Source organism: Stegodyphus dumicola, chromosome 1 (assembly GCF_044657685.1).
Source record: "Stegodyphus dumicola isolate Sdum_Otavi_A_Nest chromosome 1, ASM4465768v1".
In the NCBI taxonomy this organism is placed as follows: domain Eukaryota; kingdom Metazoa; phylum Arthropoda; class Arachnida; order Araneae; family Eresidae; genus Stegodyphus; species Stegodyphus dumicola.
In genome coordinates, this window is record NC_140768.1 from 273,330,848 (window position 1) to 273,351,737 (window position 20,890).

General features: G+C 34.6%; 1 protein-coding gene across 1 annotated transcript in view; it reads right to left on the bottom strand.

Moving 5' to 3' along the window:
- LOC118196588 (astacin-like metalloprotease toxin 5) overlaps positions 1-20,890 on the bottom strand; it is a 54,680-nt gene that overhangs the window by 24,293 nt on the left and 9,497 nt on the right. The window contains exons 4-5 of the mRNA XM_035368059.2: positions 11,385-11,502; positions 4,859-5,034 (exon numbers count right to left, since the gene is read on the bottom strand). Of these exons, the coding sequence (XP_035223950.1) occupies positions 4,859-5,034; positions 11,385-11,502 (294 nt within the window). The remainder of the gene's footprint in view (positions 1-4,858; positions 5,035-11,384; positions 11,503-20,890) is intronic.

Below are 20,890 nucleotides of genomic sequence, written 5' to 3' on the forward strand. Positions count from 1 at the left end.
TTTACAAAAGAAACTTTTTCTTCAATTTGTCCAACTTTATTTTCAACTGTGTCAATTCTGCCTTCCATAGCTTCAAATTTATTTTCTATTATGCAGGTAATCTCTCTTTTCATTTCTTCTTGACCTGCTTCAATCTTTTCTTGATCAGCTTGAACGGCTTTCATTTCGTCCTTAACAGATTCCTGGCCCAATTTCATTTCTTCCTTAACGGAGTTGACGGCCCCTTCCATCTTTCCTTGGCTAGATTTCATCTCTTCTTTCATTTCTTCTTTAAACGAGGCAAAGGCTGTTATCAATTGCCTTAATTGCTCTTCCATCGCTCTTGTTATTGGCATTCGAACCCCACTCCTGACACCAAAAATTGTTGCGTGCGTACGGATTCGTTATGAAGTGAATGCACAAGTCCGATGAAAAATAAACAAAACTTTTTATTATCACAACAAAAATGCTTAAATTTTCTCAAATTATCATGCAGTATTACAATATCTCACAGTAGTTATCTTTTAACTACTCAAATGTACAATAGAACGTAATTCAAAACAGCTAAAGAACGCTAATCCGCGAATTCGCTATAATCAACAACAGCAGTTTTCTAAACAACAACAAACTAAGCAACTACTACAAACTGAGATGTTTTCCTCCTTTTATAAGATTTTAAAATCACGCGCTAGAATTTTCCAGTACTTTCTCGAAATCAAAAAGAGATATTTATTTATTTAACGCACGCGCTCTTGTATTTTTAATTTTTCCGGCTTAGCTTTCTTTTAATATTCGTCACACGCTGCACTGCGCGAGAAATAAAACCATTTAATTTATAATTGAACTAACATTAGCTTTTTAAATACCAAATTCGTAACAATATGTATAATGAGTATATTCAGTAAATAATTTAGCTCTAGTTTTGAAATTTTTGAGGTAAATCCAAATATTTTTATAAAATAAGAAAGTATATTAAGAAATGCAGTCATTTATTAAAAATGACAATTAGAGATTTTCTGAAACAAATATGAAGTTGCATTTCCATCGTCATGAAAAGTAAGAATGTAGAAATGTTTACCTTTGTCATGAAAAGATACGTTTCTATCGTTTGTTAAGAGTATTTTTAAAATTATTTTATTTAAAAGGCAACTCTGCTTGTTTTGTTAAGAGTACAGTCTAACGTCTGCTTGACGAACACTCTACTTAATGAATTTCTCTATTTAGCGAAGTTTTCCGCGAATTCTGCCGGAGGTGCGAATTTCCTTGTATAAAAAATTCCAGATACCGAAGTACACTCTACATTTAACGAAGTACTTGAATGGATGATTTTTCTTTCTACTTTAAAACTGTTGTAATACATACATACGTGCAGCTGTTCTCTTAAAGAAAAGCAGGGGAGGGCTCCCGTTGCCTGTTTCGACATTTCCATTTTACATGAGGGATGAAGTGGAGGTAGGGTGATTCTCGAATGGAAACACATTCACCTACCTAATTGTTAAAAATTCTCCAACAAATCCTGTTTCGCAAACCATTTGAACCTTTAAGAGACGGGGCAGTTTGGAAACATTTCACTTAAAAAAACGGGAAATCCAAATGCATTTCCAGCCCCCCCCCCTTTTAGCTGCCATTGTAAAGGGAAACTACTACTCTTCTGGAACTTTTTCCGTAGGTCGCCTTTGTTAATTTTCAGATAAGAGACTAGGGAATAATATAAAAGAATTTGTTGAAATTTTTCTCTTTTCTGCTGTTTCTTTTCCCTAAATTAGGAAAACATGTTATGGTGAGATTTCGTAGCCAAATAATTGTCGTATGTTGGAATGTTGGAATATTAACTTTTGACATTGCGTCATAATGAAAATACGCCTTAGCAGAAAATACACGCCTATAATCGGTTCATAGTTTATTCAGGTTTTTTTTTTTTTTTTTTTTTTTTTTGTTTCCAAACTGAATTTAGTTTAGAATTACATGTGCTAATTAATATTTTTAATTTATACTCGAAAATGATGTTTAAATATTTGTTTCTCGTATAAATCGGCAGTACGCTTTTATTTGTTTCCAAGCATTGTGTAACAGCTTATATTTATATATCAAACAAATCTCGATGTATTTTTCTTATATATTAGTTCCGTTTACCTTTTTCATTAGTATTTTTATTCAGTTTAATTTATTGATTCCCCCCCCCATTGTATCGTAAGTTATTTCATCTTTCAACTACATTATTGTTCATTGTTCTTTCTTGCAGTTTTGTGATAAAGCTTTTTTTTATCCTTTAGCGTTTTTTTAAAATTATTTTCCTTAAAAAACAGATTTTATTGATTATATTTTCATTGCATTGCACTCCATTGCATTTTGCATGTTTCAAACAACAATATTAAATACAAAAATTACAATAAAAAGGGGAATATAAAGAAAAAATACATTTTTAATGACACTGAAAAGTTGGTGAAATTAATACTAATGTAAAATTGCTAAGTTTTCACTGCTGAGGGAAACGAAAGGGAATTTACGAAACCCCACAGGTGGGAGGCGCGAAGGTCATCTGGCGTAAGTGGCACTATCTCCGCACCCTGAAGGATGGGGGGAGGAGAATTCGCTGGCCGATATTTCGGTCACAGCCGTCTTTTTGAGACACAGCTCTGGCCGATTCTTAGGCTACCCGTCTTTTAAAGGTTAAAGTAAAACCCCTATGACATTATGTTTCCGCTGCGCGAGACTGGATGCCGAAAGGAACAATTATCAGAACCCGCACATTTCCAGGAAACCCACGTAGTTAGGTTACCGTTGTCACTGACTACAAAGACTTGAACGCCAAATAGTAATCGGTTGTCGCTCAAATTGGAATCACGTGATCCTTCAGAAGCAGAACTTTCGTCTGATTGGTTCATCTCTACGCGGGACAGAGCTGCAGGCAGAACATTTTAGGCGAGGTTTCAAAAAATACCGCGTAGCCGCAACATCGTTTCCGTACCCAGGTGGAACTTCGCTTCCAGCGGGGCTCTTTTTTCTAGAAATCCTCCCGTTTAAACTAGTGCTACCAGAATCTCGTTTCTCAGAAAAGTCCTGTCTAGCAGGGACCATCGCTAGATGTGATAACCTCTTTAAGGAACAGCTGCACGTTGTTTTTATTTCTGTTTTTAATATATATTTATATATATTTATATTTATTATTATATATTTATATTTAATATATTCTGTTTATACTGAAAATCCTTTTTAAGGTTAGTTGAATGATAAAAATGTTGAAACGGAAGTATCTAACACTTAAAAATGCTGATTCTAGACGAAGTGGTGTAAAGAAGAGAAGCACTGCCATAAAATTCAGTACTTTGCAAAATATTTTCTCGACAAAACGGTATAAAATTTCGTCAAACTTTGATTTCATGACCACTGCAAAAGTGCAGGTTATGAATTAAGGAGGAATAAAAAGTATTAAAACTCATTATCGTAAAAGCAGTTTGAAGAAGGTCCTAATGTGAAGTGAAAGATTAAGTTTACGGCCGCTCAGACGGTGTAGTGGTTAAGGGAGCCTGACTGCGATGCCGAAGGGCCCGGCTTCGAATACCGGAGAAGGCATGGAGTAATTGTCTGTTCCTTCATAGGAGGCTAAGGTGGCCTACCTATTAAGTACCCCCATAATAAAGAGACCACCACATCTGGCCTTAGGAGCGACCGATGTCGGCATAGGCAAGTGCCTGCCATTGGGGAGGATAATAAGTTTAACGTGAAAGCGTTATTGAAAAGATTTTTTTTGAAAAGGCATGGAGGTATGTCACTTGGGGGGGGGGAACTGTTCGCAAATGCTTCGAAAAAGATGACTTCATCACCAAAGTTGATACTTTTGATAACAGCAGTGTCAGTAACGGCGACAGGCAAAATGAGGAACTGAATAATATATGGTTGCAGTTTGAAAAACCAAGAACATTTCAAGAATAATGAGGAATTATAAGATTATTTATATGCATAGATAATGATGTTGAGATCTCAGGATTTCCTAATGAACAAGACATACGTATTAGAAAGCATAAAAAATGACAGCTAGAAACTGATTGATTATGGTGAAGATGAAAACTTATGAGAATGAAATTAAAAAAATCTTCTCCAGAAGACGTGAAATGCGTTTGATACTTTACGACGCAGTTTTCAGTTTGCAGGAAGAGTACCAGAGGACATTTTCCTCTCATTACAAAGATGCGAGACTTATTATGACATGAAATGTTGTTTCCGATAATCAAAACAAAGTAAAAGAATTGATTATTTTTAATGAGTTTATATAATTTTCATACGTAGTTTTGATTAAGTGGATACATTAACTTATAAAGTTTTGCATTTATATTTTATTTAACTACTATTTTGAATTTAAAAATTAAAAGGATTCTCATCTTAAATCGAGTTTTATCATAACATCCATTTTGCAAATTCCTCTATTTGGAAAAGTTTTCTCCGGGATTTTGCGACTTCGTTAAATAGAGGTTTGACTGCATCACGTCTTTACCTTCTATTTTGCACTTAACTTAAAAATGGTTTAAAACAATTTATCACATTTTAAAATGTTTATTACTACGCCAGTTTAGTTAGTTTTTTTTATATGTATGGAAATGTATATGAGCACACACTTGAAAATTAATAAATTTTTTTAATTGTTTTAAAATAGGGAGAGTTTTAAATAAACTATTTCATTATTGAATACTTCGTCTTTTCTAATTAGCAGATGATTTAATTCTTTCGAAAACGTTTTCGCGTATTTTAAAGAGTAAAATAAATTTCTTCATACAGCAGTCAAAGTGACTGCTATTATGTTTCCGTGTGTAGAAAATTTCTACAATTCTAATATTAAATATCTGTAAAATGAGAATAATGATAAGCAAGAATATTTACTGACCTGGTAATATGTTTTGCCAGTTGATTTTGAGATAATCATCTCTGTCTGATCTATTATGCTCGTGTTCGAAACCGACTGCATGAAGGAGTTCATGGACTACAGTTCCTATATCAGAGCATCCATTTCCCAGAGATACGGATTGCACTCCACCGATCCGGCCCCAATGAGAATAACATCTGCATATATTAATTAGTTTTCTAATTAGTGGTGATGAGTTACTTCTTCAGTTATGTCTTAAGCTAATAATAAATTTGTAATCATTAAAGTATTCACAGGAACTGAATTTTCTACTTTGATACACATATGGTTATACTGAAGTACAGCCAAAAATGCTTTTCAGTAAATTGTTAAGTAATTTCATGCAGAAAGCTTGAAATTAAACATTTTGAAAGTCCTGTGGGTCATACTACAAGGGAAAAAAGAAGCACATAACCTTCGAGAAACATGCAGAAATTATCCGAAGTAGCTGCATTTGTCTTAGGTAGTCATATAATCTCTTCCCGAAGCTGCTTAACTTAGAACTGGAAGAAATGAAAATAGTAAATTTGAATAAGACTCTGTGAAAAAAGAAGAAATGAAAACAATTTAAAGAACAAACTGTGATTCCTGAGGAGATGGGTTGCACAAATACGCAAGTGAAAATCCTAATAGATGATTTCTGATCTCAAAATGCTTGAAAAATTTACCACATCATAGTTTCTTGGTTTTGAGACAGGGATGGTCAGCTTTTGTATATATCTCTACATATAATAAAAGGAAGAGTCTGTCTGTCTCTGTGTGTGTGTGTGTCTTTCGTTCGTGAAGCTAATAGATCAAGGGCTACGAAATTTGGTGCATAGTGGAGCATCCAACGAGATAGTATACTGTTATATGAAGTCGTTGGGAGCATCTAGACAAGAGCCAATGCACCTCGAAGCGATTTTTTCAAAATTCGAATGAGATTTTTTTATTTTATGTTTTTTGAGGAAATCGTATCATTTTGAGACATAATGTGCTGGCAATAGTGCTGATATCAGCAATAATGACAACAGTGGATATATTAGCAACAATGGCTGCGCGTCATTGTTGCGTGTTACGAAGTCAGTTGTGGTACTTGTATTGAATATTACCTTGCTTCTTTGGCATTTTTTATGCCAAGTTGTTTTTTTGTATTTCTTTCATGTTATTTCACTGTTTTTAAGATACTGAAAAGTTTTGAATAATTTTTTTTAGAAAACAAAGTTCTTAACTTCCTTTACACCATTTGAATTCTTCAGATTTTGCAACGGGAAGTTGGTTAATTTATTTATTAGGATAATTAATATTTAATTTAAAGTATATTGCTTATTTCATTGTAATTTTTTACATTATGTTTTGATTGCATATAATTTTAATTATACAAAAAGTTTTGCATGATTTTTTTTTAGGAAACAAATTTTTTAACTTCCGTTATACCATTTGAATTCTTAAGATTTTACATCGGGAAGTTGGTTAATTTATTTATTAGGGTAATTAATATTTGTATTAAGGGATATTATTTCATTGTAATTTTTTATATATAATATAAAAATTATTTATTAAATTTTTTTTTGATAAAGTTGTTTTGCAGCGTAAAATTCCGTGCAGTTTTTAATTTAATGTTTGGTGTTCCCTTTAGGCATTTTTCCGGTACATTCAAAAGCCAGACGTAGGCTGGACGCGTAGCGGCTAGTATGGAATAAAATGACTTGGAGTAACCTGCAATTGATTGACGAAATGGTAACTTGAAGAGACTTTACCGTTAGAAACTTTTACTATATTACTTTACGTTAGACATTTACTAGTCAAAAGATGGCACTCGAAGGAGAGACTTGTAGACAGACGGGGATGAATTGAACATAATTTTTATTGCTGGAAGCGAACTAATTAACGGAAATATATTTTTCGTTACACATGATCATGGATGCAATACACACCCCACAATTGTTTTACAGAGTATCACATTTTAGATAACGGAGAAGTTAGCAGCTCGACAAAGCAAGGGAAGCGAAGTAGCGTCTTGACTACAAGACAGCTAAACCGAAAGTGCGCAATTATCCAGTATGGAATCTTATCAAGAGAAGGTTTTGGTTTAGATTCGAGAGGTTTCATTTCTTGAAATTTTGAGTTCAGGTTCGGAAGTAGTTACTTCAACAGCGTTACGCAAGCCATGTCTGTTGAGTTTTGCCTTTAAATCCCTTTTTAAAAGGAAAAGAAACATACTGAATAAAAACTAACTTTTTTAAGGTCAAAAACTGAAGATGGTTACTGAAGACTTTCTTTTTAATTTCTGCAATGTGTTTTTCAATGTTACAATTTTTGATGTTTTTGTAAATGATCGGATATATTTGATAAGTGACTTAAATTGTTTTCTGGTATCATAATAAATTTTAATGTTTTGCCTGTATTAATGCTACTTATTACTGTCTTGTTTTTCTCTTGCAGTTCTAAATTTAAATTAATTTCGATGTAAAATCCATAAGAAACGCTACATCGCGGAGCCAAGTTTCAGCATTTAAATTTCACATTCCTGATCTCGCTTTTAAAGAAAACAATTTATCTCTATTAATAAATCATGAAATCGTTGCAGAAATTTATTTTTACTTTGCCACTTTACATAGGTTTGTAATAATAATTATGCCTGGCCTTATTTGGTCGCAACTGGAAGAAACGTCGTTTGAGGAAACATTTTCGAATGGAATTAATAACTTACAAGTCCATTATTTCTTTTGTTATTTAATCTTTTGCTAGCTGACATTTACTGGTGAATTATGTAGTGGTAGCTAAAAAACTTGAGGATTTGTCATCATTTTGGAATAGAGTTGTAAATTCATTTATGCGGCCTATCATTATTTCTACTCTATAAGCTGTTATGGAAATCAGTATAAAAAGAGGTGGTTTCAAATCAGTGACGAAATTTTAAAAAGAGTTTAATTGTATCTTGTCTGGTCTTTTCTTTTAAATAAATAATACCCATAATTTTTCTTTAGATGCATATTCTTCAAAACTATACAAATAAAAATAAGCACTTGTGTTGTGTCACTTTATTCTGTCGTTACATTGAATTGAAGGAAAAACGAGAATATCTATTAAGTCGTTATACTATAACTGACCTCTTTACATTTTCATTCATTTTCTCAATCCCCCGCATCGCAGTATTGCGAGATAATCGTAGATCATAAATCGCAGCAATAAATTTAGCCTTCTTCTTAAAATCCTTAAAACGTGAATCTGACATTTTCAAGAGAGTTTATTTTAAAATGTTTTTATCATAAAATAGTGATAGCTTTTTTTTTTCTTTTTAATTTTATTTATTAAACATCTTTTTCTTCGAATTTACTCTACGTAAAATTCAACAGCAAAAGCAAAATCACAAAATTTTTTTAAAAACCAGCATATCATTAGAATTTCAACTAAAATGTTAAGTGTTTCCATACATTTTTTATATTTGCTGTATTATTTCTGTAGAAATACTGCATGGCGATAACATTCGGCTATTCTGACTTTGTTACGAGCTAGGAACAATTAAAAATATACATTTTATATACAGTAGAAGATCAAGATATATTAATAAATGGTTAGCTCGTAAAGAAGCTTTAAACTTTTGCTCGTAAAGAAGATCAATTTGGATTGCCATATTTTATTCTGTATCACCAAAAGTTGAGAAAATTTGCACACAAAAGAATGCATTAATGTTCTAAATTTTTTTAAAATTAAAGAAATTTTAACCTTCTTAAGACTTAATACTCATAATAAACTTCTTATAATCTCAGACAAACGCTTCATGTCTGTTAGAGTTATTAGACTAAAAAATAGCATTACCAGATCAAAGTGTAAATCTATAACCTCAATTTTGTTTCTGGTGCAGGCAAACAAGTATACTCTTTATTTCAGATAATATTTAAATTTACATGGACAAATTAAACCATAAGACACTACAAAATAAAATCAAACAAGTTTGAGATAAGCACTTAAAAAACTCCTCGATAATAGAATTCAAGTGTATAGTTCTATTTTAGCACATTAAATTCACAGTCGTTTCTTTGTTATAGTTCTGGCTTATAATTTTGTTGCAACCATAGTGTCATCATTTACATCATCCTCACTTTCATCGTTCTCTTCATTCTTTTCAACTTGGTATTTAAACGATTTGAACTGGCTGACATGGACGGTCGAACTGAAGTAATGACTCCTCTTCTTCTCTTATAACACAGCAACCTTCTAACTCTTGGTGGGTAAATATTTCAGTTGCATTTTGGTGGAATCTGCAATCGGTTTAGGTATTCTTCTTATTACTACTACTTTCTTCGGGTTCAAACGTTAACGTAATACTTTTCTTTTTGTCTTCATTTGACTTTAAATTTTTCTGGTTTTCTTCAGTCTTCTCTTTAAATTCGTTCTGCAGTATTAAAGAGAACTACCATTCATTTTCATCTTTGTCTGCAGCCATTCTCATCAATCAGTCATTAAGTCATTAAGTATCCACATGGAGTCTTGTGAATAGTTTTATTTATCACATTTTTTAAGCTTCTTTTGCCTTCTTTGATGTTTTTATCCCAATATTTGTGATTTGGATTCTCCATGATAGTCTTGATTGTAGCCAAAATATCTCGATTGACTCTCTGAACCACTCCATTTCCTTGCGAGTGATGAGTTGAATTTATTGCATGCTTAACTTATTCATCTTGCAATATTCTTTAAATTCTTCCGCCGAGAAATGCATTTTTCTGTATCTTATAATTCTTTCTGGAAGACCAAAATCGTTCACAAAATCCTTGAATGCGAAATCAACACGCTCTTAATTAATGCGTTTTTATGGAATATAAATATATAAATATAATAAAACGGACAATAATTACAAATAGCATCTTGTTACCTTTGAACATTTTACAAATGGTACTAAGTCTGTGTGAATTATCGCGAAAAGCCGTCAGTTAAATTTAATCGGATGTAGTACTTCTTGCCTTTTTACTACTTAGCACTTTAATAAACATTCGAAGCACAATGAAATATGTCGTCGTATGTAGGAGGAGGAATAAAGAAATACGCTGGCTCAATTTCGGACAACAGATTTGTGTTCATTGATGTGAAGCTTTAAAATTGAACTTCTATAAAATTCGTACACTTTTGTAACTGATGGAAACACCACAAGGTAATTAATGAATTTCTAACAGCAAAATGTCTTTTTTGATGGCAAGATGAATTTTTTTAAAGGCTTTATTAATGACCACCACCTTTTTAAAGTCTTTATCAAATCGTCGGTCAATGGTAACTGATCTCAAATAATTGAGTTCTTTAGCAAGTAAAGGCTCTAGGGAACAAATCTTTACAGCATGAAATGCATAATAGTAAAAAAAAGCCAATTTTTTTGCTTAGCCTGGTGACATGACCAAGCATAGGGAGGCAAACAAACAGAAAATTATTTACTGTAAAACAGAAGTATTGAAATCCGATTCATTGCGGATTATAAGAATATCAAGTAAGATGAAAGGTATTGTCATATTCAATATCAAAAGTAAACAAAACTGAAAATTAGTTATAGACATTTAACGTGAAGATTTCAAAAGTAGGCTTATATTGTTAGCAGGGGCGTAGCCAGAGTTTCCAGCGCCCGGGGACAACTGAAAAATTTGCGCCCCTTTCTGTGTGCCAAGGAGGGAAAACATTTCATTTAAAAATTCCGTAGCATCAATTTGGCGGCCCTTGGATGCTGCGCCCGGGGACACATGTCCTCCCTTGCCCCACCCTAGCTACGCCACTGATTGTTAGGCGCTTAGAATTCAAAATCTTAGTCAAAGTCGTTGAAGACTTCCGTTGCGATTTTCTAAATTCTGGAAGGGGAAAGTATAAGGTTATTATTTTATAGTAACCAGTTATTATGATTTGGATCTGTAGTCTAACTTCTTGTTTTCATATTCCTCACCAGAATGCAAATTAGTTAGTTGTGTGTATTTAAGCTACGGTTTTTGAATCTTGAGAGACAGAGAGTGTTTCGGGCATTGCACGCTACGTGTCAGCTGTTAGCTCTAGTTAAATGTAATTGTTTCGGCTTTCCGCTTCTCGTGGCCGATGCTTTAATCTGAAGCGCCGATAATTTATTGAGTCAGCTTAGTATTTAAATTGTAGGGTCTTCAACTACTAATCAATATTTAATTTGAATTGTTTGTTCTTATTTATTTGCCTCTCCATGAGCTGTGGTTGTTGTAGCATACATTCCCTTATTTAGAAAGCTGTATTTAAATAAAATGGTTGCTTAATAACCTTCCTAAGAATTTGTCTGTCTATACCATACATAGCATCTAAACATAGTGTCTATATATGTAGATATAAACCAGCTGTATGTCTTTTAGGGTTATAGGACTAAAGTAGCAGTATTATATAAAGTAAAGCCTTCCATATTATAAGTACAGTTTAATTATTGCTGAACGCAGTGTGATTAAAGTATCCTTTTTCTCTTAATAGCACTTGAATTTATTAAGAAGATCCTGAGATGAGCCGATTAATACAATATAATTTCAAAGTAGTTTACCCATTTCCCTTGAAAACCTCTACGTAGTCTCTTTCATCTTTTCTTTCCACAAACTTGATACAAGTTTTAGATGATATGTGATCCATTCCAGCTTTTAGAGCTTTTCTTGTATTCGCATCTGAAAAGAATTATGACGTTAGCTTTGAAATGATATAAAAAGCTAATTATTTGCAAGGGATGATCATAATTTACATTTAAACACTTTAAATAAATATCATATTTTACATGTAAACACTTTATCAATATTACATAAAAAAGTGTTTAATAGTTTATGTCTAAAGTATTTTAACAAACGAACATTTGAATGAAATTAATATTAAATCTGCAGATTTTGGAAATTTCTTACTACTAAATTGGACAACTTGCAGAGACATTAGGAGTTTTTTGGAAGCAGACAACATGGAAAATGAGCAAACGCCTTCACCGGCAATCGAACCACGGACCTTTGGAATACCGGCCCAGCGTGCAGAACCACTACACCACGAAGGCACGCTAGGAAGGTGGGAGAAATACCTTACATACTCCCCCTTTTAGAGGGCGACTGGGGTTTCCAAGGGACCCAATCGCCAAATCCTGGATGCGGAGAATCATCATCCAACACCTTTTTAGTTTGGGCGGCACTGTAGAGACATTAGGAGTTTTTTGAAAGAAGAAGAGATGAAAAATTAGTAACCGACTTCGCCGGGAATCGAACCACTGACCTCTGAAATACCGGCTGAGTGTGCTGACCACTACACCACGCTAGAAAGGCGGGAGAAATACCTTTTAAACTGATATCTTATTACTATAACATAAATGTTAACATAAATGTTTATCTTATTACTAAACATAAATGTATTAAAAACTAACTGCTACAAAGGCTGTAAAAACACACACACACACACACAAAAAAAAAAAAAAAAAAAAAAAAAAAAAATTGTTATTATAGGGAATTAAAAAGGCATTTATGAATATTTAATTAAAATCCATCATAAAAATCTAAACAATAGGATTAACTAATCGGGAAGCAGCATTCATTACTTTAAAAATAAAAATTAATAATATAATGTATAAATCGTATTGCGTGTGTACGGGTTCGTAATAGATTGAATGCACACAAAACATGATTAACTTAATTAAATTTATTTTTACCAGAAGAAATACTTTACAGTTCTGGAACTTTCCACAAAAGCACTCGCACAGTTCTTCTCAGCATCACAGAGCATAATCAGTAGTTACACTATAAATTGCTAAGAACGTTAAACATAATGCAATGGAATGCGCATCTAAAAGGCCAAGCTCCCATGGATATCTCAATACTCCGAAGTCGCTCCGGACTATGATAAAATGACGCTCTCTCCAGTCTTAAATATTATTTTCAATAATTAAGTTTGTACGGATCATAAATTGTACGACGTTTATTTTATTTTAAAACTTTACTATCCTCTCTGTTTTCCACTTCCGGCCAGCATTAAAAGCGTTAACTTGTTTATGCAAATTGTGCTTGCTAATGCCCAAGTATTTAAGTTATGGCTTTTTGTCAAGAGTTAGATAGAGGGAAAGTCGGGAAATTGAGCCGTTTTGCCACAGCATTCCGCACGAATCAGCTGCTGTCTGCTTTTAAAGCCAAAGGTTTAGTCTTCTCGTTATTTAAAACACATTGTAGTTTCGGCAGTTTGCGTACTACATACGTAATCATTTAAAAGGTCAGTCTTAGCGTTAGGCCATTGTGCTAAATTAGTTCAAAGTTAGCTCTTAGTTTTAGTTAGTTAGTAGTTTTTATATTTTTACGTTCAGACCACAAGTGGTTGGTCTTCGTATCCCGCAGTGTGGGGGCTCCTGTAATAGTGTGGAAAATAAAGGGTAACTAAACCCTTCTCATCTTGTTATCTCTTCAATACTCCTTAAGACATAGTTTGTAGTCAAACTCTTTGTCCAGTCAGAACATGTCATGTTTCCAAAACAAATTAAAAGGAATACAAGTCCTGATAAGTTGTATGCTCATTATTGAAAATTTTATACAAATAATATAAAATGTATGAAATCTTGCTTAGACTCATATATTATTCTCGTCACGAAATAAGGTACGTAACTTCAAGTCATTAAGTTACAACATTTCCTGCTCACGTATATTGTATATTATGTTACAGTGGTATTTCAAATTTTATTATTTTCGCTTCTTTTACCATATCAGCTTAAATTCATATACACTTGTTTACCATACAAAATACAATACAAATTGGTTTCATTCATTTGTAACTTTTAGTAACAAGAAGTTGCGTAAGCTTACTCTATGTAAAATTTGTTATGCACTGAAAATAGTTTGAACTGAAAAATGTCTTTTCTTTTTGAAAGTATTTTTAATTTGAATTCTGCATTCTTAGCAGATTTCAACACATTTTATGTAATGATAACAGAGAAGCCCTAGAAGAAACCAATAAGACATTGTGTGTTTTGAACTATTACTGCATTGAAAAGGACTAACAATACTTCAAATTCTTCCCAAATGTAGCTAATCCAGTGTTTTTCTTAATGTGACTGAGCTTTCATTATAGTATTTGTCATATAGATTGTAACGTTGCGCGCCTCCAACTTGCACGCAACCAAGGGGTGACTGTGAAAACAGGATAAAACACAGAGTCTTGTAAAGGGTTTAAGTCCCTTTTTATTCAACGTAATAAATTACAATTGCGTGCTCTTGACGCTTACAGACGGCGCCAACTCGGCGGTCAAATAAAAATAATAACCTGAAAAGAACTTAAAGACAAGACTCTAACTACGAGGCTCTCTAAAATAACTAACTCACCGCGTTTTACAACACCGCTGCTAATTCAGCAGACTTGAAGCTCGCTTGAACGATTAACACTACTTCCCGCCAAGCACATAGGCCGAAACGCGGGGTTCTTCAATTTCTCGCTCACTACCTCCGCGCTCGTGAAGTAAGAATATCACACTCCGAACTCGTTTCCTTCCTATTTAAATCATAATACTTCCGCTGATAATTTGAATCCTTGCGCGTTCTACTAAAATTTACATATTCTGGCATTGGCAGTTCCAGGGGAAAGTAAGGCTTGACAGGAAAGATAGTTTAAACTTAAAATAAATGTTAGTTAAAATAAATATAAACCCTACATTTGCCGCTGCCAGAATTTCGAAAACTTGGAAGCAGGTCCTACAAACGACCTGTTGTAAGTTTCTCTAATTCTGAACTAACTGGCGAGAACCACGTTTACACAAAAAAAATCTTATGTAACAACTTGTATTCTAAAATTCTGTTGATCGTTATAAAGCTCTCTTCTTACAGCAACATTTCCTGGACTTCATCAATCAATCTTGGTCTTTCCTTCCAGCATCTGGAAGGAATAAGTATCAGTATCTTTCTAAATACATTATAATTTACACTTTCTTGACACAATAAATTTTTGTTTTTAAACGATTCGTTTTTCTTAGTTATTGCTTACTTCACATTCATTCAATTTTTCAAGGATTAATTTAACTTTACCCTGGCTCTCCACCGTGTGTGGTGTCAAACGGGAATATTTGTGTTTTAGTCTTACAACACTTCCCCTAACCACCATGATTTGTTAGAATTCAACGACCAAATAGACACACCTTACTCGACATTCTACAACTCAATGAGCTACTTTAATATTCTTAAAAATTCAAATGTAGGTGGAGAACCCTACAAAACACATTCATTCTAACTTCCCCCTCATTCATCTTTAAACATGCAGGCTTTCGCTCTAAAGCATGACTTTACAGTTTAATACTTAAATTTTGACTTCATTGCTTTTAAGCATTCACTTTTAGCATCTACAATTTTATGCTTCTAGACTAAATTCTACTTTTACATAACATTCAAGTATTTACGTACATTTACAAAATTTTAATACATATGATGTTTACAATTTACCATAAAATGAATAAGAGAAAATAAATTTTTATTTTACTCATTCTTCGCCAAGCTGGTGGCACTGAAACTAAAATTCTTATTAATACAAGAATACGAAGTTATTTTTATCTTCGGCCAAATTTCGGCTTTAACATAACAGAATTAGTCTTTCGACCAACAGAAAATGCTTGTTTTTAGTTTTTACACTTAAAGAAAATAATACTTTTGTCTTAGCTAAATAAAGTAAAACAAAACTAAGTCTCAACCGAGACATATTGACTTTCGACAAAACATAGAACTTCGTACTTATGCATAACATTTCGGAACAAAAGAGAAAAAAAAAATTATAGAAGGTTTTAACTTATCTTTGAGTTTTCGATGCTTGAAACTCCGTCATTCGTTTTTGGCAAAATTGTTCCCAAGTTAGAGGTTTCATGGATGTTAATCTTCTCTTTACTGATCTCCGAGTGTCGTCCACTTTGCTTTTTCTTTTGCGTCCTCTACATGCTGGCCTCTTGGCGGAGTAATCGTCTGGTTGTTGGCATTTCCGTTTTTCCCTGGGACGGCTGGTCCTGACGTCCTCCGGTCTGGAGTCCTTCTTGAATTTCTTCTGTTCCTCGTATTTTTGTGCCTCCTGTTGTCGTTTCAGTTTCCGGAACGGCGGCCTTGCTGGCACCTGACTCTGTGGCCGTGTGCGCGTTCTCCTTGATGTATAATTTTTCCTGCAATCCTTTGTAGGTGGTGTTTTTCTCTTTACCACGTTTTCTTTACCCGGTGCATCTGTATTTTTGTTTTTCTTAAACGCTGGAGTTTGAAAATTATTATTTTTTTTTTGATACCGACGTCCGGGTTGTAGAAGTGCTAGGTCTCTCTTCAGTTCTCTGTTTCTTGGGTGGTGGAATAGTTGTTGTAGTCTCTGGACCTTCTACCTCGTTTAGACTTGAGTCCTGCAAGAAACTTTTAAGGATTTCAAAATCATTTGGATTATAGTATTTTCACCTGGTCGGGACTTGCTTTACAGATTTCCCCTCTCTCGTTCTTAAGATATAATACTACTCCTTTGATTTCCTGAATTACATAGGGGCCTTCAAACTTTGGAGCTAGCTTTGCCATAAAATTGTCTGGGGCACTTGATAAAGAAAATTTCCGCTTCAATACTTTATCCCCAACTTTAAAATCTGCTTCACGGCGTTTTCTATCATAATATATTTTCTGCCTATTTCGTGCCGTATCCGAGGTTTTAAGCGCCTGATCAATCAACTTTTGCACATCTTTTTGTTTAAACTCCTGCTCTCTTTGTTGCACAAAGAATAATTTATCTAAAGGCGTAATAAATTTTCGGCCTAAGAATAATTCTGCTGGAGTTTTTCCCGTAGTATCATGATGTGCCGTTCTTAAAGCATAAGCTAATTCATTTATGTAGCCATCCCAGCGCTTGTGATGTGTGCTAACGTAACTGCGAATTATTTTTACTATGTTTTTATTAACTCTTTCTGCTATGTTAGCCTGTGGTCTATACGGAACCATTTTGATATGGCGTATGCCAAGTCCATTGCATATGTTTTCAAATATTTGACTAATGAATTGTTTCCCGTTATCGCTAATGACGTTTATCGGTGCACCGTATTTTAAAATGTATCTGTGTAAGAATGCATCTGCGACTGTTTTGGCTGACGCGCGTTTAAGTGGAACAATTTCTGTCCAATTTGAAAAATGATCTACTATTACTAAAAGAAAACGATTTTTATTTAACTCGCTCTGGGGGAAGGGACCAAGAAGATCTATGCCTAAAATTTCATTCGGAAATGTAGCGCGAATGCTATTTAAGTACCCGGCCGGGCTGTAATTAATATCATTTATTAACTGACATTGATTGCAGGACCTGACATACGCCGTTACTATTTTGTATAATTGCGGGAAATATACCGCCTCGCGTACCCTTTATATAGTCTTTCTGACCCCTAGGTGGCCCGCTGTTTTTGCCTCGTGCAACTCCTTCAAAATGCTTAATCGAAGCGAGGCTGGGATGACTGGTTTATACTCAAGATTTTCGTTTGTTGTTTTCGTATAAAATAATAAATTATCTATTATTTCATAGTTTTTTGCTCTATTTCTTATCGCATTGACATCTGTGTGCTCGAAGCTTTCGGGGTCTTTCAAATAAGCATAGATATTTCCAAATTCAGGATCAGCTTTCAGTTCAGTAATAACCGTATCTCTAGAATCTAAAATTTTTGAAGTCAACACAGCGCATTTAAGTTCATTTCCTTCATCGTCCAGTTTTATACGAGAAAGTGCGTCAGCTACATTGTTTTCCTTACCCGGTTTATATTTTATTGTGATATTATATTCTTGGAGTTTTAAAGCCCATCTTATTAACCTGGGCGTTAGGTTTTTCCCCGAGTAAAGTCTACCAACAGCCGCATTATCCGAAAAGACTGTTACTGGCGATTTGCCGAAATAAACTCGAAATTTGTGTACAGCCATTAATACGGCTAATGTTTCTCTTTCTGTAGCTGTATAATTCCTTTGTGTCTGATTCAATGTTTTACTAAAAAATGCCAGAGGATGGTTATTTTGCATAAGAACCGCACCCACCGCATAGTCTGATGCATCTGCTGCAATTTCCAGGTTTTCGTCCCCCTCCGGGAATTTTAAAACAGGGGCATTAATAAGTGCTTCTTTTAATCTTTCAAAAGCTGTGTTAGCTTCGCTGTCCACGTAAACTTACCCTTTTTTCTTTTGATTACTAAGAGTGGTTCAACAATATTAGCGAAATCTTTTATGAAAGATCGATAGTAAGAACATAACCCAAGGAAGGAAGAAAGTTTCTTGGCGGTGTTGGGCGGTGGAAATTCTTAATAGCTTTTATTTTTGAATCTTGCGTTTCTATACCTTTTTGCGAAATTTTATAACCGAGATATTTAAGTTCCTTAGTTGCGAACTTGCATTTTGAGGCGTTAATTGTAAGACCGGCCTCTTTTAATAATTTAAAAACTTGTTCTAGATCATTAATATGTTGTTCATCCGTACTACTCGTTATAATTATATCATCTAGATAAATTAAAGTTGACTTTCCTAGGACAGGCTTTAGAACAATGTCCATAGCTCTCTGGAATGTTGATGGGGCCCCACACAACCCAAAAGGCATGCGTAAAAATGCATAAGTGCCCGATTTTGTTATAAACGCAGTTTTATGTATATCTTCGGGTCTCGTAGCTATTTGATAGTAGACAGACGTTAAGTCCAAAGTAGACATATATCTTGTCGATTTGATCTGTCTAATGATCTCGTCTATAACCGGCAAAGGGTAAACTGGAAATTTGGTAATACTATTTAGTTTTCTGTAATCAATAGCAAACCTCCAAGCCCTTTTATCCGAAGGAGGAAACTCGTTCTTTTTCCTACATAGTACGACTGGACTCGCGTACTCACTATTTATGGGCGTTATTATTTTATTCTTTAACATCTCCTGAATATGTTCTTCGATGATTAAGTCTTTTTGTTTGTCATAACGGTATGGCTTAGTCCTACAAGGTTTTTCGGCATTTAATTGAATCTTGTGCGTCACTATTTGGCAGTTTCCTGGTTTTTCTGAAAACAAATGAGAAAAATTACTCACCACTTGCTGTATTGCTTTCCTTTCATGGTCATTCAGATGGCTAAGGTCCAATTGCGGTGTCTCCACAGGTTCCACCACCCTCTGGTCCATCTCCAACACCACGGAACTATCTTGAAAATTTAATTTGGCCCTCGCGGCCCTTAAAAAGTCCATACCTAAAATAAGAGAATGTTGCAGATCTTTCACCCAAAAATTAATACTTTGAGACTTTCCTCTTTTCTTCCTGTAAGTTTAATGATAATTTCCCGATGCAGTGACATGTTTTTCCTTGCGCCGCTATAATTTCCGTATTTTTGGTTTTAAATAATCGTACCCTATAAAAATTCTTTTGAAGAAATTTTCACTCATAAAATTTCCTTCTGCTCCTGTATCGATGAGGGCTTCTACTGGTACATCGCCAACCAGGGCTTGCATAATTATTAGCTGTGAGTTTTTTACGGTGACCGTATTTAAATGTCTATTTGAGGGTTTTTTTAAAACTTCCGGGGTCTGGACCCTCCCTTTCACAGGCCCCTGTACTCGTTTAAAGCTTTCCTTTCAATCTGTGTCTTCTGGGTACGCGGATGCTTATTTTCAAATTTTCTTTTTGGGCCTTGACCTTCGAGTTTCGATGCGTTAGCTTGATAGCTTTTTACCCCATAAGAGCGATTTCCATTTCTGGTTTCCTCATTTGAAGATTTCCTTCGGGTACTTTGAGAATATGTTTCCCCTCTCGCTTTTTCCGCTATTCTGCGATTTTGAAACTTCACCGCCAATTCGAAGAGTTCCTGCAATGTGCTTGGGTTTCTAATTTCAAAGTAGTCTTGAACAGCGGGTAACAATGTTGGTAATATTATTTCAATAATCTCCGCATCGGGTTTCTTTCCATACAGCATATCCGTTAGCTTGATTTTTCGTAGAATAAAGTCCGTCAATTCTGCTGTATCCCGTTGATAGAAACTATATAGCTCGGCTTCCAGCCGTGCGCGATCTTTCACTATGGGGAAGGCCTTTACTAACGATTTTTTGAAATTTTCAAATATATATGTCTGGCTTCCAAATTCCCCTAATAAAAATTTGCCTATGTTTTTCCACCATAGCGCGGCCTGTCCTCTTAGTGCTGATGAGGCGATGGCAACATTTTGTCTTTCGGGAACAGGGTAGAGCTGAAAGTGGTTTTCTAGACCTTCTAGAAATACCGCCACCGAATTTTTTCCGTCCAAATGGACATTTGGCTTGATTGACGCTCTCAACGTCTGGACCATATATCCAAATCCTTCCAACTGAGTTGTCATTTCTTGGTGTTGTCCAGCGGCTTCCATCCAGTTTTCGGCCATTTCAGTTCGATAATTGTTCGGGCGCCAATGTAACGTTGCGCGCCTCCAACTTGCACGCAACCAAGGGGTGACTGTGAAAACAGGATAAAACACAGAGTCTTGTAAAGGGTTTAAGTCCCTTTTTATTCAACGTAATAAATTACAATTGCGTGCTCTTGACGCTTACAGACGGCGCCAACTCGGCGGTCAAATAAAAATAATAACCTGAAAAGAAAGTAAAGACAAGACTCTAACTACGAGGCTCTCTAAAATAACTAACTCACCGCGTTTTACAACACCGCTGCTAATTCAGCAGACTTGAAGCTCGCTTGAACGATTAACACTACTTCCCGCCAAGCACATAGGCCGAAACGCGGGGTTCTTCAATTTCTCGCTCACTATCTCCGCGCTCGTGAAGTAAGAATATCACACTCCGAACTCGTTTCCTTCCTATTTAAATCATAATACTTCCGCTGATAATTTGAATCCTTGCGCGTTCTACTAAAATTTACATATTCTGGCATTGGCAGTTCCAGGGGAAAGTAAGGCTTGACAGGAAAGATAGTTTAAACTTAAAATAAATGTTAGTTAAAATAAATATAAACCCTACAAGATAAACATTCAGAAGGAATGGTAACCCTTGGTTCACCAGGCACATGTCTTCGGACGACTGTGTAGCTTTTTGGAATTGTTTTCACGTTCAGGAAATTATTGAATA